The 16,207-nt window shown below is 41.2% G+C and overlaps 1 protein-coding gene across 3 annotated transcripts in view; it reads left to right on the top strand.

The window, feature by feature from the left end:
• Positions 1-16,207, top strand: part of Cdc14a (cell division cycle 14A) — a 149,193-nt gene that overhangs the window by 17,761 nt on the left and 115,225 nt on the right. For all 3 annotated transcript variants that reach the window (XM_034501115.2, XM_034501114.2, XM_076933164.1), the window contains exons 3-4: positions 3,096-3,171; positions 14,745-14,837. In XM_034501115.2, the coding sequence (XP_034357006.1) occupies positions 3,096-3,171; positions 14,745-14,837 (169 nt within the window). The remainder of the gene's footprint in view (positions 1-3,095; positions 3,172-14,744; positions 14,838-16,207) is intronic.

The raw sequence follows: 16,207 nt of genomic DNA, 5'->3' as shown, positions 1-16,207 counted from the left end.
TGGTTGTTCTGGAACTTTCTCTGTAGACCAAGCTGAATTCACAGAGATCCTGTGCTGGAATTAAAGGTGTATGCCACCACTGTCCCACTGTCCTTCTAAGGATGCCTTTTTGAGTTTCTTCTCTCCCTTACTGTTTGGATAGTATTTGCCACTGAATACACTTTATTGGTATCTGTATTTTGGTGCTTAGCAATTTCTTTATTTGTGGTGGCCAGTTTTGTGTCTATGGCTTTTTCATCTTGATGGGCGTTGTCCATTATTGCTTCTCACAGGCCAGTTCTGTGGCTGTTTGGCTCATGTGGCTTTTGAGTCATTTTAATGGGAAATGTCTTCAGTTTTCAGATATAAAAACTGAAATTTTTATTTATCATTTTAAGACGCCTACATCTATTTACCATGTTGGAGAACTGCAGTTCGTTGTAATGATGAAGTCTGCATTTGGCTAACTTGATTTTGTGTGAGGATACCCACTTCCCTTCCTTGAACTTGGTAAAATAGTTCTGATCATTAACCCTGCCTCCAAAAGTGAATTCATATAAGTAAGCTTCACTGTTAAACTGTGTAGCTTTGAATAGGAGGTTGAAGTTGATACATAATGTTTAGAATGAAGTTAGAATTACATGACTTAGAGTCTTCATGCTTTTTTTCTTATTTTTTTTGTTTTCATTATATATATATACACATACACACACATATACATATTTGCATAGGTGTTTTGTTTGCATGCATGTGTGTGCTATGTATTTGGAAAATGCACAAAGGGCACTGGATTTTCTGGGACTAAACTTACAGATGGTTGTGAGCCCCCATGGGGGTGCTGGGAATTGAACCCTGGTCCTCTGGAAGAACAGCCTTTAAACTGTTACCTCTTTAGTTCCAATTTGTACTTTTTTGAAGCTTGTTCAGCAAGAATTTAAAAAGCTGAGATAATGACCAAAATTCCACATTTAATGGTCAATATGCATGTGCTAATAGAAAAAAAAAACAAAACAAAAAAACCAAGGTATGTTTGTTAGGAGGCACTGCTTCCAATAATCCCAAGAATAAGAAAATCTCTGCTGTAAATCATATTGTCCTAAGCAATGGAGTTAGGTATCTGTTAATACTCGGTTCACTCTCATTTTCTTTCCCTGTGCTGGGGTTGAACCCAGGCCTTGTGCAAGCTAAGTGTGTGCTGAGTCACTCATGTACCTCCAGCCCGCATTTTGGTGGTTTTCAGTGGGTTCTTGTTTATGTTTATAGCCTTGCATCTCACCGGGAACTTTAGAAATAAGTTAACACCATACTGGGGACTTTAGAAGTGAATAAGGAACTTTTTACTTCAAATCATTAGACGTCTCTTTTTGGGCCATCTTGCATTATCTTTTTCATGAATGGTGTATACAAAAGTGGCCAATTTTAGTGCTATAATATAAGTTCCAAAACACACCCACCTAAAGACCAGTAGGTATCGGCCGACTTGTAGTTGGAGTGACATTTGACATATGTGATTTGGGTGGCAGAAAAAAAAATTAAATGTCTTTCTCATTAAGAGGGTGTTTTCAAGACGATTTTTTTCAAGCTTGGTGGTATTTAATACATTTGTGCTTTCAGGCTGAGTTGAATTTAGAGTACTAATGAGCATTTCTCCATGATGCTTCGGTTTTTGTTGCATCACATCTAGGACATTTTTTCCCCCAAATATGTAAGGTCTAAATAAATAGGGTTCTTGATGGGGAGGCTCATGTTGCAGCTGAGGAGGCAGAATCAACATGTAATAGTCTCCAGAACATCTGATGTTATGGATGCTTGTTGAAAGAGTCACTGAAATAGTAAGTTTTAAGGACTTTGAGCAAAGCTTGGTTAGAGCTTTCTAATGTGACTGGAAGGGCTTTGTGGAGGTTGCATTTTAAGGCCATCTTGAGGACACTGAGTGACAAGAGGGGCGAGTATTCTAGGTAAGAGACCTGATATGAATGGAGGGTTGTGTTAGGAGTGGGAGAAAGGTTTGGAGGTTAAGGGGTGGATGCTTCCTTGGACTGCAGATCCTAAGGGGACCTGTTTGGAGGCTGAGAGCATGCTGTGTTAAGCTTCAGGTTGCTGGCTGCTGGGATCATCCTTGAGTTAGTGAGGAGCCTTCCTTTGGGAAGGAGACTGGGAACTCCACCAGAACATGGCTAGGATGAAGGGGAGCGTAGTTTCTCCATCTTGGAAGGGAACCAGAAAGGGAAGGGTTATAATGAGAGTGGTAGCTCATTAGATAAAAGAATTGGTTTTGCTTTACTGTGTTTGAGAGGTTTCTGCTCAGTGACTCAGAAAAGCTCAGGGCTATTTTGAAGGAAAGGTGGCTTATCCGCACACTGAGGTGTTAAAGGCCTATTGGAAGGTGGGTCCAGCTGCTGGTAAAAATATGCTGCTTCCAAGAAACCCAAGAACAGGACAGTCTCTGCTGCAAAAACAGTGTTGCCCTAAGCAAGGCAGTTAGGTATCTGTTTATATGCGGTTCTCATTTCCTCCCCATTGGGTCACCGATTTCACTCATGACAGTGGATAAGAGAGATTTGCATACAGGTTGGTGACTGTATTCTGGAGAGGCAGGGGAATAGAAGAAGCGCCAACATGTCTTATAATACAGGAAGTTTAAGAAGGACAGGAAAAAAAAAAAAGAAAGAAAAGGATCACTGCACATAAGATCCGAGAGGACTTGGGGGTGTTTGAGGGGAAGACTTGGAATTAGAATAAAGTTGGTGAGCTTCACAATGGAGTCGGTGAAGAAGTAAAAGCAGGAGAGAGTAGTTCCACACAGGTGAATCCACACCCCTCATCCCCTTGGCTGCTTTTTCAGTTCTTTCTCCTAAATGGCACAGTCGGGAGTTAAAAGGACTTCTAACTCAAAATTGCCCAAATAGTTGTGTCTTAAGAAATTATTTAGAACTGTAGAGCAGAAGAGTGGAACTGAGTTCCCCAGCCTGGTACGGACCAGACCACTTAAGTGCTGAACCTTCCTAAAGATGATTTGAATTTGATTACAAATTAGGTGAAATTAAAAGTGAGCATCTATATTACTGAAAACTGTGCTTGTACTAAATGCTATTTTATATATGTATATATCTCAGTTTCTATGCAGATTTTGGACCTCTGAACTTGGCAATGGTGTACAGATACTGCTGTAAGCTAAACAAGAAACTAAAAGTGAGTATTCTAGATGTGTTTATGTCTTGGGATGAAAATGTTTAAGCCAGAAAACCTGCCCAGTGGGATGGCTTTGCACACACGAGATTTAATCGGGTGGTTTAGATCTTTAGAAATTTGTGAGAGGTCACCCAGGAGTTGAAATCGATCCTCCGGATTATGCCACAAAGGACATGTCAACCTCATTCTTTCTTCAGGACAACTGCAATACGAGCTGAGTGGAGTCACCGCAATCATGATCCAAGAGAGGGGCACACAGCCTTTCAGATTGCTAATGAGTCTCTCTGTCAGATTCTTTCATAGGGTAATTTGTCCAAAGCCTTCACATCTGTTTGTAGATGTTGTTATAAGGTGATGAAGGAAGGGTCTCATCAGGAGTATAACCAGGTTTTGTTTGGTCACAATGGAAAAGTTTGTTAAACATCATCTTTGTAGAGTTAATAACCAAGTGAGACCCATGAATTACCTGCTATGACAGCATGTGGGCAGGCGTTCAGTGTTAGCCTGCAGTGTTTATATTACGTGAGGTCCTTCTCATGTTCTGTATGCACATATAGATGTTGTCATGTGGACTTCTTCCTTTTAAACTCTTGAGTATATAAGAAAAGTAACATTTATAGTACTAGGATTATTAAGTTTGCTAAATGAAAACCAATATTTATATTTTTCTTTTAATCTATAAGTGGACCTCTTGGATGTTTCAGTTTGGAAAACAGTACACCACAATGTATGCTTGTAAGATAGTCACAGACTTGTAAAGCTTAGTGTTTTTATTCTCTATGTTAGATAAAGTGTGGTTGTTCTATAGTACAGTGTCTTATACACATAGCTGCTCAGTGAGTGCCTTTGGTTTTTGGTTGAACTTAGACATAAATATAGTCTGGCAGAGCATTTCCTGTAGAATATATTATATGCTTTATACATTTATAGATTTTTGCTGTTGACCTCAACATGTTATATGGTCATACAATGACATTTTCAGTTAATAACTACATAACATGAAAAACTATCACACCCAACTCATTTAGGAATTAAAGGATGCAGTATTATCTGGCTTGAAAATGACTTTGTAAGTTCATTTAAGGAAACAAGAGCCAAGCAGCTACTGTCTGTAATTAGAAAAATAGATTTTTTTATGATATCAAAATAAATAAATAATCTTTTTTATATAAATGAATTTTAAATGACTGAACAAATAATGGAAGAGTCATCACTCAATGCTTGAACCTTATTTTGGGAGGATCTAGGGGTTCTCTCTGTTTCTCTCTCTGTTTCTCTCTCTGTTTCTCTCTCTCTGTTTCTCTCTCTGTCTCTCTCTGTCTCTCTCTGTCTCTGTCTCTCTCTGTCTGTCTCTCTCTCTCTCTCTCTCTCTCTCTCTCTCTCTCGTGTGTGTGTGTGTGTGTGTACATATCTGTGGTATGTGTGTGTGTGTCTAGAGGAAGACATTGGGTATCCTCTATCACTCGACCTTATTCCCTTGAGACAGGATCTCTCACTGAAACTGTAGCTTACCATTTGGCCAGTCTGTGTAACTAGCAAGTTTTTGGGATCTACCTTTCTTTGTCCTCTAGGTCTGGGTTTCCCAATCTATGTAGTCAGCCCATCCCCCACTTTTCCACGGGTACTGTGGATCCAAGCTTAGCTCCTTACACTTGTATAGCAAATGATCTTACCCACTAAGCCATCTCTCAAACTCCTATTTCCTAGTTACAGTATCATGTAGTTAGCATGATCCATGTATTACAAGTAATTATATGTGACCTCAATACTATCTGGAGTTACTAGAGAGAAAGAAATCATTATTAATGATCAGATTATGCATCTATCTCAGTGTTCTATAGTGACTGTAGACTAGATATAATTGAGTTGTTTTTTTTCCTACCATATTCTATACCTAACAGTTTTAGTAAATGTGTATTAAAGATTTGTTTAAATTTCCTTTCATTTCCAAAACTTCCTTACATCATTATGAAAGTTCATCGAAGTTCAGACAACCCCCTTGCTTTATTCCAGTGATAAGTAATCAGCTATATATGCCTGGAATTACATATTTAGCTTTAATAAAATTAATGGGTACTCTGTAGCTTTCCAAAACTCCAGTGTTAATAAGTCACGGGCTCTTTCAGTAAACCATATCAAATGGAATTTCTGTATCAGGAGACAAAGATTTACTTTAGCAATCCAAAGCCAGAATTGCTTCAGATTTGTGGAATCCATTTTTCATCAATAAAGTAAGAATTCTAGCCACACCCTTAACTCCAGCACTTGTGAGGCAGAGAGGCAGGTAGATATCTGTGAGTTTGAGGCCTGTTCTCCACAGTCAGTTCCAGGACATCCAGAGCCACAAAATAGGGAGACCTTGTCTCAAAAAAAAAAAATACCAAATTTCAAAATTAAGCTGCTATGCCAAATCACTTTCCCAGTGTCACATCTGTAAATTCAGATAGGAAATCTAAGAGCTCTTACAGGAAGTTTTTAAACACCTGCTCTGACTCAGTTGCTGTCATTTCCTATGGGAAGCTGGTCAGGGTACTTTTAGGAATATAAACGGTGGCTGTGAAGAGATCACAGGGCGAGATGAGAAGCCTAGGAGATGTGTGACCTGCCTCGAATCCTGGGTGGAATTGTTCACGTTCTGACCTTCGCCTTGGCAGGTCAGGTGGGGGCGTGCGGGGGACGGGGCTTGGGTTTAGGATCCTTCTATGCTCATTCAATTGTTTCTGGGCCATTTTACCTTTCCAGTGCCTGTGGCGGCCATCCTGACTGAGGAACTTAGACTCTTTGCTCTCCTATTTGGAAATTACTTCTCTCGTTACACAGGTGGTCACTCTGCCAGCAGCATCTCTATACTTGCAATCTCTCCATCCTCCCAGAGCGTTGGTATCTGACTGATGCCTCTCCTTTGCTCTCCGTGGCTCCTCATCTAGACAGGGCCAGGGCACCTCGCTGCCATTACATTCTTCTGCGGATGATTTCGTGTGCTGATTTCCTGGAAACCCCAGTACTCTTGCTACCCTGAGCCTTGTACTTTCTCCCGATGATGTATTTGATTTGTCACCATGGACTGTCTGATTGATCTGGCTTCATTCCTTAGTGTGTGTGTGTGTGTGTGTGTGTGTGTGTGTGTGTGTGTGATATGTGTGCGGAGGTCAGAGGACAATCTTACAGAAGTCAGTTCTTCATTATAACCTGGGGATCAAACTCAGGTTGCCAGGCGTAGTGGCAAGTACCTTTGCCTGCTGAACCTTCTTCTTCTACTCCTTCTTAGCATTATTTCAGTTAATAACTTCTTGTTAGAAATCTTATTGTGTGGTTTTTAAGCATTCACCATTTTATTAATTATTTTTTTATTTTTTATTTTTGTAACATTGCTTTAGGCATGTGCTTTCTAGTTTGGAAAACTTTTCTTCCTTCAATTTAAGATTTTATGATTTTTTTTCCTTCCTAGTTTTACGCCTGAGGCACGTAGACATTTTTTGCTGTGAATCTCCAAGTTTCTCATTTCTTAGATGTCATAGATTTTTTTTTCAGGGCAGTGCTTTGAGATGATGATTTACTGCAAATTTACTGATTTTTTTTTCTTTTGATGCGTCCATGCACACTTGATTCCCAGTGACTTTAGTTTTAATTATGTTGGCCAGAATGGAAAAATTATTTATTAAATATTTGCTTCGAGTGCCCCGAACAAAAAAAGCATTATGCCCACCAGCAACAAAAACATCTGCTCATTTTAAAGTGCTTGACAAATTGTAACTAAGGAGTTACACAATCATAGGTCAGAATTTGCTGCTTCTGACCAATTCTACCTGTGAAGAAGCAGTGACCAGAGAGGAGAGACTTGATCTCAGGGGCAGGAACACAACTGACAAAGGCGTGTGCGTTGTTTAGTGGAAAGCATTATCCGTGATTGACAGACGAGGGCAGGAATTCGCATCCTGGAATTTCCAGGAATCTATAAATCCTGAAATTCAATGGACACTTTGGTGTGTACTTTTATTTTTCTTCTGAGAAGAATCACAGCTCCTTATTAGTTCTCAAAGGTATCCGTGGCTCAGACAATGCTAAGAACCCTGAGCTGCAGCGTAAACGCTTCCAGGCTGTAGCAGGAGACAAAATTGGCAGTTCATTAAAAAAAATAAATAAATAAAATAAATTCTAATTCAATCAGTCAATCAGTTAAAAAAAAAAAAAAAAAAACAAACCTCAAAGCTAATTGAAAAACCTGAAGATTTAATAAAAGTAATACGATACGACTGAACAAGCTTTTCTTAATAGAGTTAGCACATTGTTACATATTGATTTTACTTTTCCTCAGAGAAACAGAAACTTTCAGCTCGGGCTAAAAAAAATTAGAAAAAAGGAGACGTTTTCTAGGGCAGCAGCTTAAGAAGTAAAAACCAGCTGCTGCTATGAATCAACAGGACAATTACTGTCATCTTGGGCCATTTTGAAAGGATTCAAAGAATATTCAGAGCCACTTACAAAGCATCCCCACTACCTTTCCAGCATAAAAGCGCAAGAAGAACGGACATCCTGGAAGAAAGGATTGCATTAAAGCACAGAGGGGCCTGGCAGGGGGTGGGTTCTGGGAATGCCCTTGTGGCTGAATGGCTAGGAGCAGTAATTCTATCCTGGAACCCAGGCAGCTGCCACACTCTCAGGTCCTTGTACACAAGAACTCTTTTGATGTAATGACAGACACCCTCTTCCTATAACTACAAAACCATGTCTCCATCTCCTCACACAGTCCTCTTCTGTCTCAGGTTGATGGGACTGGGGAGAAGAAAAGTGAGCTACATTCTGGAGACAGTTCGGGTAGTTTAAGAGGTAGTGGGACTGTATCTCACGAGAATAAGCACATTTAGAACTTGTAAGGCTAGAATGGATGTTTTGTATGCATTCAGAAATGCTCAGGCCAGAGGACTCTCCTCAGAGAATTCTCAAGTGCTTTTAACCGCTTGATCAGAATGATCACGCATGCACAGGCACACACACACACACACACACACACACACACACACACACACACACACACTTGTACAACGCACATACAGACATGCACCCACACCCTTTGGAGACAGGGTCTCTGGTAACCCAGGCTAGCTGACCTGGAGTTTACTGCACAGCTGAAGATGGTCTGAATGCTTCATCCTCCTGCCTTTGCCTACTGAGAACTAATTTTATGAATGTGGGTTTTTTTGGGTTTTTTTTGACCAAATGTGCCATTTATTAATGCAATCTCCTGGGTTTGAAACAAACAAACAAACAAACAAAAAATAGACCATAAAGAAGCAGTTGTTTTCTTTTAAAATAATAATAATAATAATAATAATAATAATAATAATAAATCAACTGTTTTTATCTTAGCTCCAAACAAAACATGAACCACGCTTTATTTTGTGCAGCCAAAGGAAATGTTCAAGGATGTCCCTTTCCTGAGAAAGCTGGAGGTAAACAGGGGCCACCCTGGCTGCTCCCTGGAAGACAGGTTCACTTTATCGCTTTGGCAGTGACCCCTGATGGCTGTTGAGGTGCTCATTGTCATGGCCATTACTGGGCTAACCTAGTTAACCAGCAAGAGAATGATGCCTTGGCCACCATGATTCCCGCGCTGTCCATCTCCTTAATCTGACACGGTCCCTGGCAACGCTTGCTGTGCATGGGCTGTTTTCTTATTAAGGAGTATATTAGTCTAGCTGTGCTGGTATCTTCCTTACTCCAGTCGGACTGACATGCATAGCTTAATTAGACACACTATACTAGCCAAACGATTCCAACACTTTCCTTCTAGCATGGTGAACGACGTTATCGGGAGGCTGCTGAAGAGTCCAGGAGCCATCACGTGACCGACAAACTCTGTTTCTCTTAGCTTTGCACTTACTTGCATCACATTTTGCTGCTGGATGGTTACATGGTCTGTGGTTTCCTGATCTAAATGGAACAAGTGCATGATCCGTGTATGTCACTGTCCTCTAAGGCCACTCTGTGCTATTCCTATGTTAGCATGCTTTCCTTTCCTCTGACCTCTGAGTTTCCATGGCTGGTTTGTTTTATATGACTACGCCTGAATGCAACCTTTCCCATAGTTTTTCATTCAAAGACGGAAAATGTGCATGTGGCCCCATCCCCTTGACGTTTGAATCAGTCTGTCACAGTGTCACCTTCCCTGCTTGACAAGCACTATTAAATATTTTTGACGATATGCTACATACTTATTGCGATTTATCTCATAAAACTTTGATTCTCTGGGAAGCGAAGCAGGTCTGGAAGTCTCTGCAGGCTTGACGATCGATGTAAATGGCTAGATGCTGTTCTGCTGACCGTCTCACGGAACCATCATTGTATAGCATGTGTCCTGTTTCCATGCTTGTGTAGTTGTTCCCTTGTTCGAAAGAGGCCCTAGCCACTTTTTGCATCAAATATTCGTAAACTGAGATCACACAACAGCTAGAGACAGGGTGTCCCTCATTAAGTGTCTCTGGAGCAGCTGCTCAATTCATGCTGATAGGAATGTTGGGACTTTTTCAGTCTGGTAACCAGGCATAGCAAAGTGGTTGCCATTCTGTCTATAGACATGCCTTGTGATGGATAACTTCTCTTAAAACAAAAACAAACAAACAAACAAACAAACAAAACTGTCAAATTTGAGCAAAGTGCAGTCGTGTGCACCTTTAATTCCTGAACTTGGGAGGCAGAGGCAGGGGAGTCTCTGTGTGTTCAAGGACAGTGTTGGTTTACAGAATAAGTTTCAGGGATTCACAGTAAGTCTATTTTTTTTTTTAAAGAGACATTTAAATCTCTGGTCAGCTTCTGTGACTGATGAAAATGACAACAGAATTTGGATTCGAGGCTTCTTTCAGACATGGAAGGCTCTGACAGTGCTATGCCCGGGTCCTGCATGGAAACAGCAGGGTTGAGTTACGTGTGCTTTGAGAGCACCTGCTTTTGTCGTTTGTCACCTGACCCACTCCAAGTTCTAAAACCTTGGGAGTGTCTGAATTTTGAACCTCTGGAGTAACCCCACTGAAAGTGGCTTTGTTAAGAGACCATTGAAGGGCCTTGTTTCTGAGGTGTCCTCTCCTGTAGCAGGTGCATTTGTTTATTGTGACAAGAGTTTCTCAGGAGACTGTGGAAATGTTTTTTCTGTAATGTGCTTTTAAAAGGTGGATAGCATGACTTGGAATTCTTTTACAAGGGACTTCAATGTTTTTCAGGAGGCAGTTTCATTAAATGCATGGTGTTTCATGATCACAGCATTTCAAGGGGGTGGGGAGGGATGGCATAATATTTGTGTGTAACATTTTTCCAGAACTTACTGGTAGATGTATCTAGTATATTTCCCAGACTCTACTCCACTGAATCAGAAACTCTGGGAAGGCCCAGTGGCCAATGCCTTCTGAGCTCTCCAGAACCCTCTTTACCAGTCTTCTGCAAGCATGCAGTGTTCCCACAATAATATAATAATGAAATATAATGCAGTTTAGGTTTAAATTTATTTTATTTTTTATTTCTAAAAAATTTCCATACTGCTGACCTTTTCAGTCCAGGACTTATTTAATAAATTCTGAGCCACAAGACTGGTTAGGGCCTCATAATTAAGGTTTGCTCCAATTATCAGCCTCAGTGAGAGAGGTCTGGATTCCTCCTGCCTCCCACACCTGGCTGTGTAAGAGTTTGCAGCAGGCCTTGCCTGATACCTGGCTTCTGTTCTGGTAAAATGCAGTGTGCTTATTATATTTCAGCCTTGCTTGGGACCTCTGTTTTGAAAAGCACTCTGTACTGTTAAAGTGGACCCCTCTGGCGTTGCTCGAGTTGTTCTGGGAAATGAGATATAGTAATTGGCTAACAGATATTGGCTGCTGCTGCTGTTAGAGCTGTTTGTCTACTTAGCCTGAGAGGGTTCAGGAGGCAATACATGTCAGTCTGGAAGACTGAAGAAGGCTAAGTTATATATAGATGGGTGGTGGCCAGCGAGTGTTCTCTGTAGTGGTCGTGTGCAGCAGAGTTGGCTAGAGGGCTTCGTATTCTTTCAGAGACATCTTCTGTTTTGGAATTAAGACTGGTTTGACTTGATCCATGGTTTTTTGTTGCTTTGCTGTTGTACTGTGGTGGTTTTTTTTTTTTTTTTTTTTTTTTTTTTTTTTTTATCTCGGAGTATATCATGTAAAGAAATAATCTGTAAGAACGGGGTTAGCTTTACTGAAAGCCGGATGTATGACCAGGACTTTGCAAATGTCCTTGAAGAGCCAGGCCTGTCTGGGAGACCAAAGAGCCTGGCTGATGGTCCAGAATGAAGAGGAGGCCCATATCCTGTCAAAGGCATGAGGCTCTCCCTTGGGCTTAAGGCAGAGATTAAAAAAAATGTTGGTGGGCTTGTTTATAAAGTAGAATCCTGCTATCCTGGAATTTGGTCTCTTCCCAAATGATGAAGGTTTTCTATCTTATTATTGACTTTTTCTGCTGCTGTGACAAGCAACTGAAGGATGGATGAATGGATGGATGGATGGAAGAAAAGAAGGAAGGATGGAAGGAAGGAAAGATAGATGGAAAGAAGGAAGGAAGAAAGGGAGGAAGGAAGGAAGGAAGGAAGGAAAGAAAGAAGGAAGGAAAGAAGGAAGGAAGGAAAGAAGGAAGGAAGGAAGGGCTTATTGACCTGCAATCTGAGGGCACAGTCCGTTATGGTGGTAGGTCCTGGAGGCAAGAATGTGAAGGGCTGTTCAAAACGCAGAGAGGTGGATGTTGCTGCTCAGTTTGCTTTCTTTTGAATTCACCGTGGGTTTCCCGAGTGTGGACTGGTGCTGTGAATTCACCGTGGGTCCCCTGAGTGTGGACTGGTGCTGTGAATTCACCGTGGGTCTCCCGAGTGTGGACTGGTGCTGTGAATTCACCGTGGGTCCCTGGAGCGTGGACTGGTGCTGTGAATTCACCGTGGGTCCCCCGAGCGTGGACTGGTGCTGCTCCCCCACAGGGCTGAAGCTCCCTGGTGTACCTGGAGGTTTGTCTCTTTAGAGGATTCTTGATCCTGTCAATATGAACTGTCATATTCATGGAAGAGCCTTATCGATGTGTTCCCACTGGATGGTGTTCTTTTTAGGGTGCTTGGATTGCATAACAGGGCAAGTGTGTGTGTGTGTGTGTGTGTGTGTGTGTGTGTGTGTTTATAGAAATGGTGTTTTTTTCATATTTGAAAGAAAACATTGATTTATTTTATCAGTCCAATCACAGAAAACATCAGCTAAATAGCCGAGAAAATATTTTATTACCCACAATGCTTTTTCACTGCAGAGATAGGATGTCTCCCCCATGAACAATTCCACCGGTACCAGCCACTACGGGGCAGGGTGACTCTAAGGAGGGAGCCTGGCTGAGGTGAGGGGGGCACTAGACAAGGCTGCAGTTTGTAAGATTCTTCTCTGCTGTCATCTATTTTGAGTTGGCTTTGACCCCTTGGGCAAGAGCTCTACTCCCTGTAGCCTGACCTGGGGGCCAGTGGTCAAGCTTCACCACATGGAAACCATTTCTCAGCTTTGCAGACCCAAACTCTGAAAATGAAGTCCAAAAACATCTGAGCAGGAGAAATGTGCCAAATGTTCCCCTTATAAATCAGCTGTACGCTTGCAACAAACACAACTTTGCTTCCCTTGGCAGCTTTCTGTGGGAAATATTTTGAAATAGTTAAAACCTGTAGGGCTAAGGAGGAGGCTCACATACAGAAGTGCCAGTCTCTCAAGCCAATGACCGGAGTTTCACTCCTGGAACCTTCGTAAAGAGCTGGATGTGGTAGCTCGCATCTTTCATCTCAGCATTCCAATATGAGATGGGAAATGGGGACAGGAGAATTATATGGAAGATTGTGGGTCAGCTAGCCTGGAGTACACAGCCCATCCACAGAAATGTGCAAGAGACTCACCTTAATATGGGGGAAGGTGGGACTAGACTCTGCAATGTTGTCCTCTGATCTCCATGTGTGAGCCCTCTGGAGGCAGAGGCAGATGGATCTGTGTTAGTTCAAGGCTAGTTTGTTCTACTTATTGAGTTCGAGGCCATTCAGGGAGAGACAAAACAAAACAGGTGAACACCCCCACTTATTGGTGAAGAGCAATAAGTGACAAACAAATTAAACCACAAATAGTAAAATTAAATAAAAATAATTGTCCAGAGACTCAATAAATCAAATTTGAGAAAGCAAGAAGCCATGTATGAACACCACTGATGATAGCCGAGAAGTCTTTAAATCGTTTCACTAAATACACTTGACAGAACTGAATCAGACACAACTCCCTTTTTCCCCTCTGCTTGCTATGAAAAAAAAAAAAAAGCTGTCAATAAGAACAGATTGTTTCTGAGTCAGACAATAACTTTCAAAAGTTCAGTTAACAAGGACATTACTGTTTTCAAAACATGTGATTTGAAGTTATTCATGTCTGAAAGGGCATTCAATGTCTCTTGGTCTCTAGCTGGGATACAAGGAGCTTCCTGCTTCCCTGCATACACTAAAATGATGCACCTTCGTTCTTGGATTTTGCTTTTTTTTTCCTTGTTGAAAATAACATGGTAGTGGAATTTTTTTTGTTGGCTGTGTTCAGTGTGCTGGGTATAATAACCTACTTATATTTTCAGTATGAATTTACAGACAATATTAAAAGACATATGTATGCCTATATTTAGCAAACTATAGAAGCAGTCCCTGGAAGTCTTATGTGCCTACATTTAAGTAGCCATTTGTCACTATACCATAGCAGTCTTGCAAACCAAGGAAATTATGTTTAATTGAGCCACACCCATGTTTTCTAGATTTGAATTGTGACTAATAATTTGATTTAATTTAATAGATCTAATTATTACTTTTCATGTTTAGCATGTGTTGAACAAACCATTTGGCTTTATTTTGGATTACCTGAGCATGTTGTAATATTGCCTGGCATATACCAAGTGCTTAATGATTGAGCTCATGAATTTAATACATGGCTGTTGAATTGTGATGTTCATTGATAACCTTTTGATGGTTTCTCTTTTTTCACTAATAACTTTCTTTAAGCTAACTAAAAGGGGGTTACTAGAGTATATACTTGAAAGAAAATTTTAATATTGGTCTGTAAAAAATGAAAGTTTTGGAGAAGACAATAGGGTGGTTGACATATCTTAGACTGTAAAGAATGAAAGGTCCATCACATCTCCTGGAGTCTGTGTCATGCTGAGGATAAAGAAGAGTGGTTAAATCATATACATAAGATCAGGAATAAATTATTCAAAATGGCTCCTGAGAACAGAGTCAATGATTCAGTTATCTCCATTCTCAGAGACGTTCATGCTTGTTGTATTGTCAAGTCTTACATTTAGGTTGATTGAAGAAAAGAGAGCTAGTAACCCCGCCCAAACCCAAGAAAGTGAGCGGTAGCCTCCCCCCCCCCGCCCCCAGCTCCAAGCATGCATGTCCCAAATACCATGGAAGCTAGAAGCTACCACTGCAAGGTGTTACATTGTAGGAACTGCTACACTTGCTGAAGTTGAGAGAAGATGGTAACTCCTGCCTTTCTGTAGCTCTCATACTTTTCTTTGTTCTTTTCTTTCAGTCATACAGTTTATCAAGAAAGAAAATAGTGCACTACACCTCTTTTGACCAGCGGAAAAGAGCAAACGCAGCATTCTTGATAGGTGCTTATGCCGTAAGTACTTTATTTGCGGTTATTCTGGGATGAAGTCGGTGAAGTGTTAACGCTGGCCACATTTCAGTAGGACAGGAGGGGTGCATTATAAGTGGATAACATCCTCCATCATCATCATCACCACTACCACTACCACCACCACCACCACCACCACCACCACCACCACCACCACCACCACCACCATCATCATCTTGTTTTGTATTGCTCTGAGCCAGAGTCCTCTGTATTACTGGCCTGGGACTTTCTGAGTAGCCCAGGCTGGTCTTAAATTTAAAGTGGTTTTCTTGTCTTAGTCTCCTTAGTGTTAAGATTTCATGCATGAGCCGTCTCGTCTAGATGTAGATTTATTTTTGGATAGTTAGTGAGAGACTCTTGGAATGATTATGTGTAGCTCAGATTCTCCTGTTATCAGCATTTTCGAGTGCAGAACATCTATACCTAGCCAGGACATACCCAAGGGGGAAAATATGTGTATAAGTGAAATATAATATAGAAAATTTAAAGCCTGCTAAGCTATTTTTTTTGTGGAGATGGAAGACAGAGGATGCTCTAGACAGCAAAGGAGAGGGTTATCATTGTTAATTTTTAAATCAATCTATGCATTCATTTATATAAGTGTTTGCTTAGAAAAATGGAATATGAACCATGCATATATTATAACCTCCCTGGCAAATCAGTACAATCTTTACAAAAGTAAGTTTGAGTAGAAGTTTGGTTCTCTGAAAGCACAAATGTGTCAATATGAGTTCTAAATGAGCAGGTCGCAGTTTCTGGAAATTTCTGGCTCTGCAGGGACGGGCCATAAGAAGGCAGAAGTCAGCATGGCTCAAACGTCCCTGTAACCTGGACTAGCTCTTCAGGGCTCTGTGATTCCTACTGAGGCGTATGCTGATTTACAGGGAAGGGAGGGTGCTGACATTTCCCCTCATTCCCAGGAAAGGCCAAGGTCTCTCTGGAGCCTGAAGCTTGCTGGTGTGTGACCTTTCCAGGCCTTCTTTGCAGACCTAGATGGAGGGCACCATACTCTGCCTTGCCAAGTGAAAATTTCCAGGGGTGGGGAGGGCGGATGACTACTGGCAGGCCATGGGATTGCAGGCAGGGGAGAGGACAAGCTGAGAGTCACCGGAAGCCTGGGCCTTGCTCCTGGAAATTTAACTTCCTGGTTCATTTCACTTCTGGAATACCCAGAGTTATCTGTGGCCCCCTTTCTTTCTTGTTACGCAGTACTGTATACGGAGCTAAGAATCAATAAAACACGGCTTTTTCATCCTGAAGGGGCTCTGTGCTGACTGGGTCAGGTCACCTTTCTCTCAGCTCTACTTATTTTCCATGTTGTAAAATAGGTGAATTGGATACTGTGACCCTGACGT

Source organism: Arvicanthis niloticus, chromosome 4 (assembly GCF_011762505.2).
Source record: "Arvicanthis niloticus isolate mArvNil1 chromosome 4, mArvNil1.pat.X, whole genome shotgun sequence".
Lineage (NCBI taxonomy): Eukaryota > Metazoa > Chordata > Mammalia > Rodentia > Muridae > Arvicanthis > Arvicanthis niloticus.
Note: the sequence above shows the minus strand (reverse complement) of the source record. Positions and strands in the feature narration are given on the sequence as shown.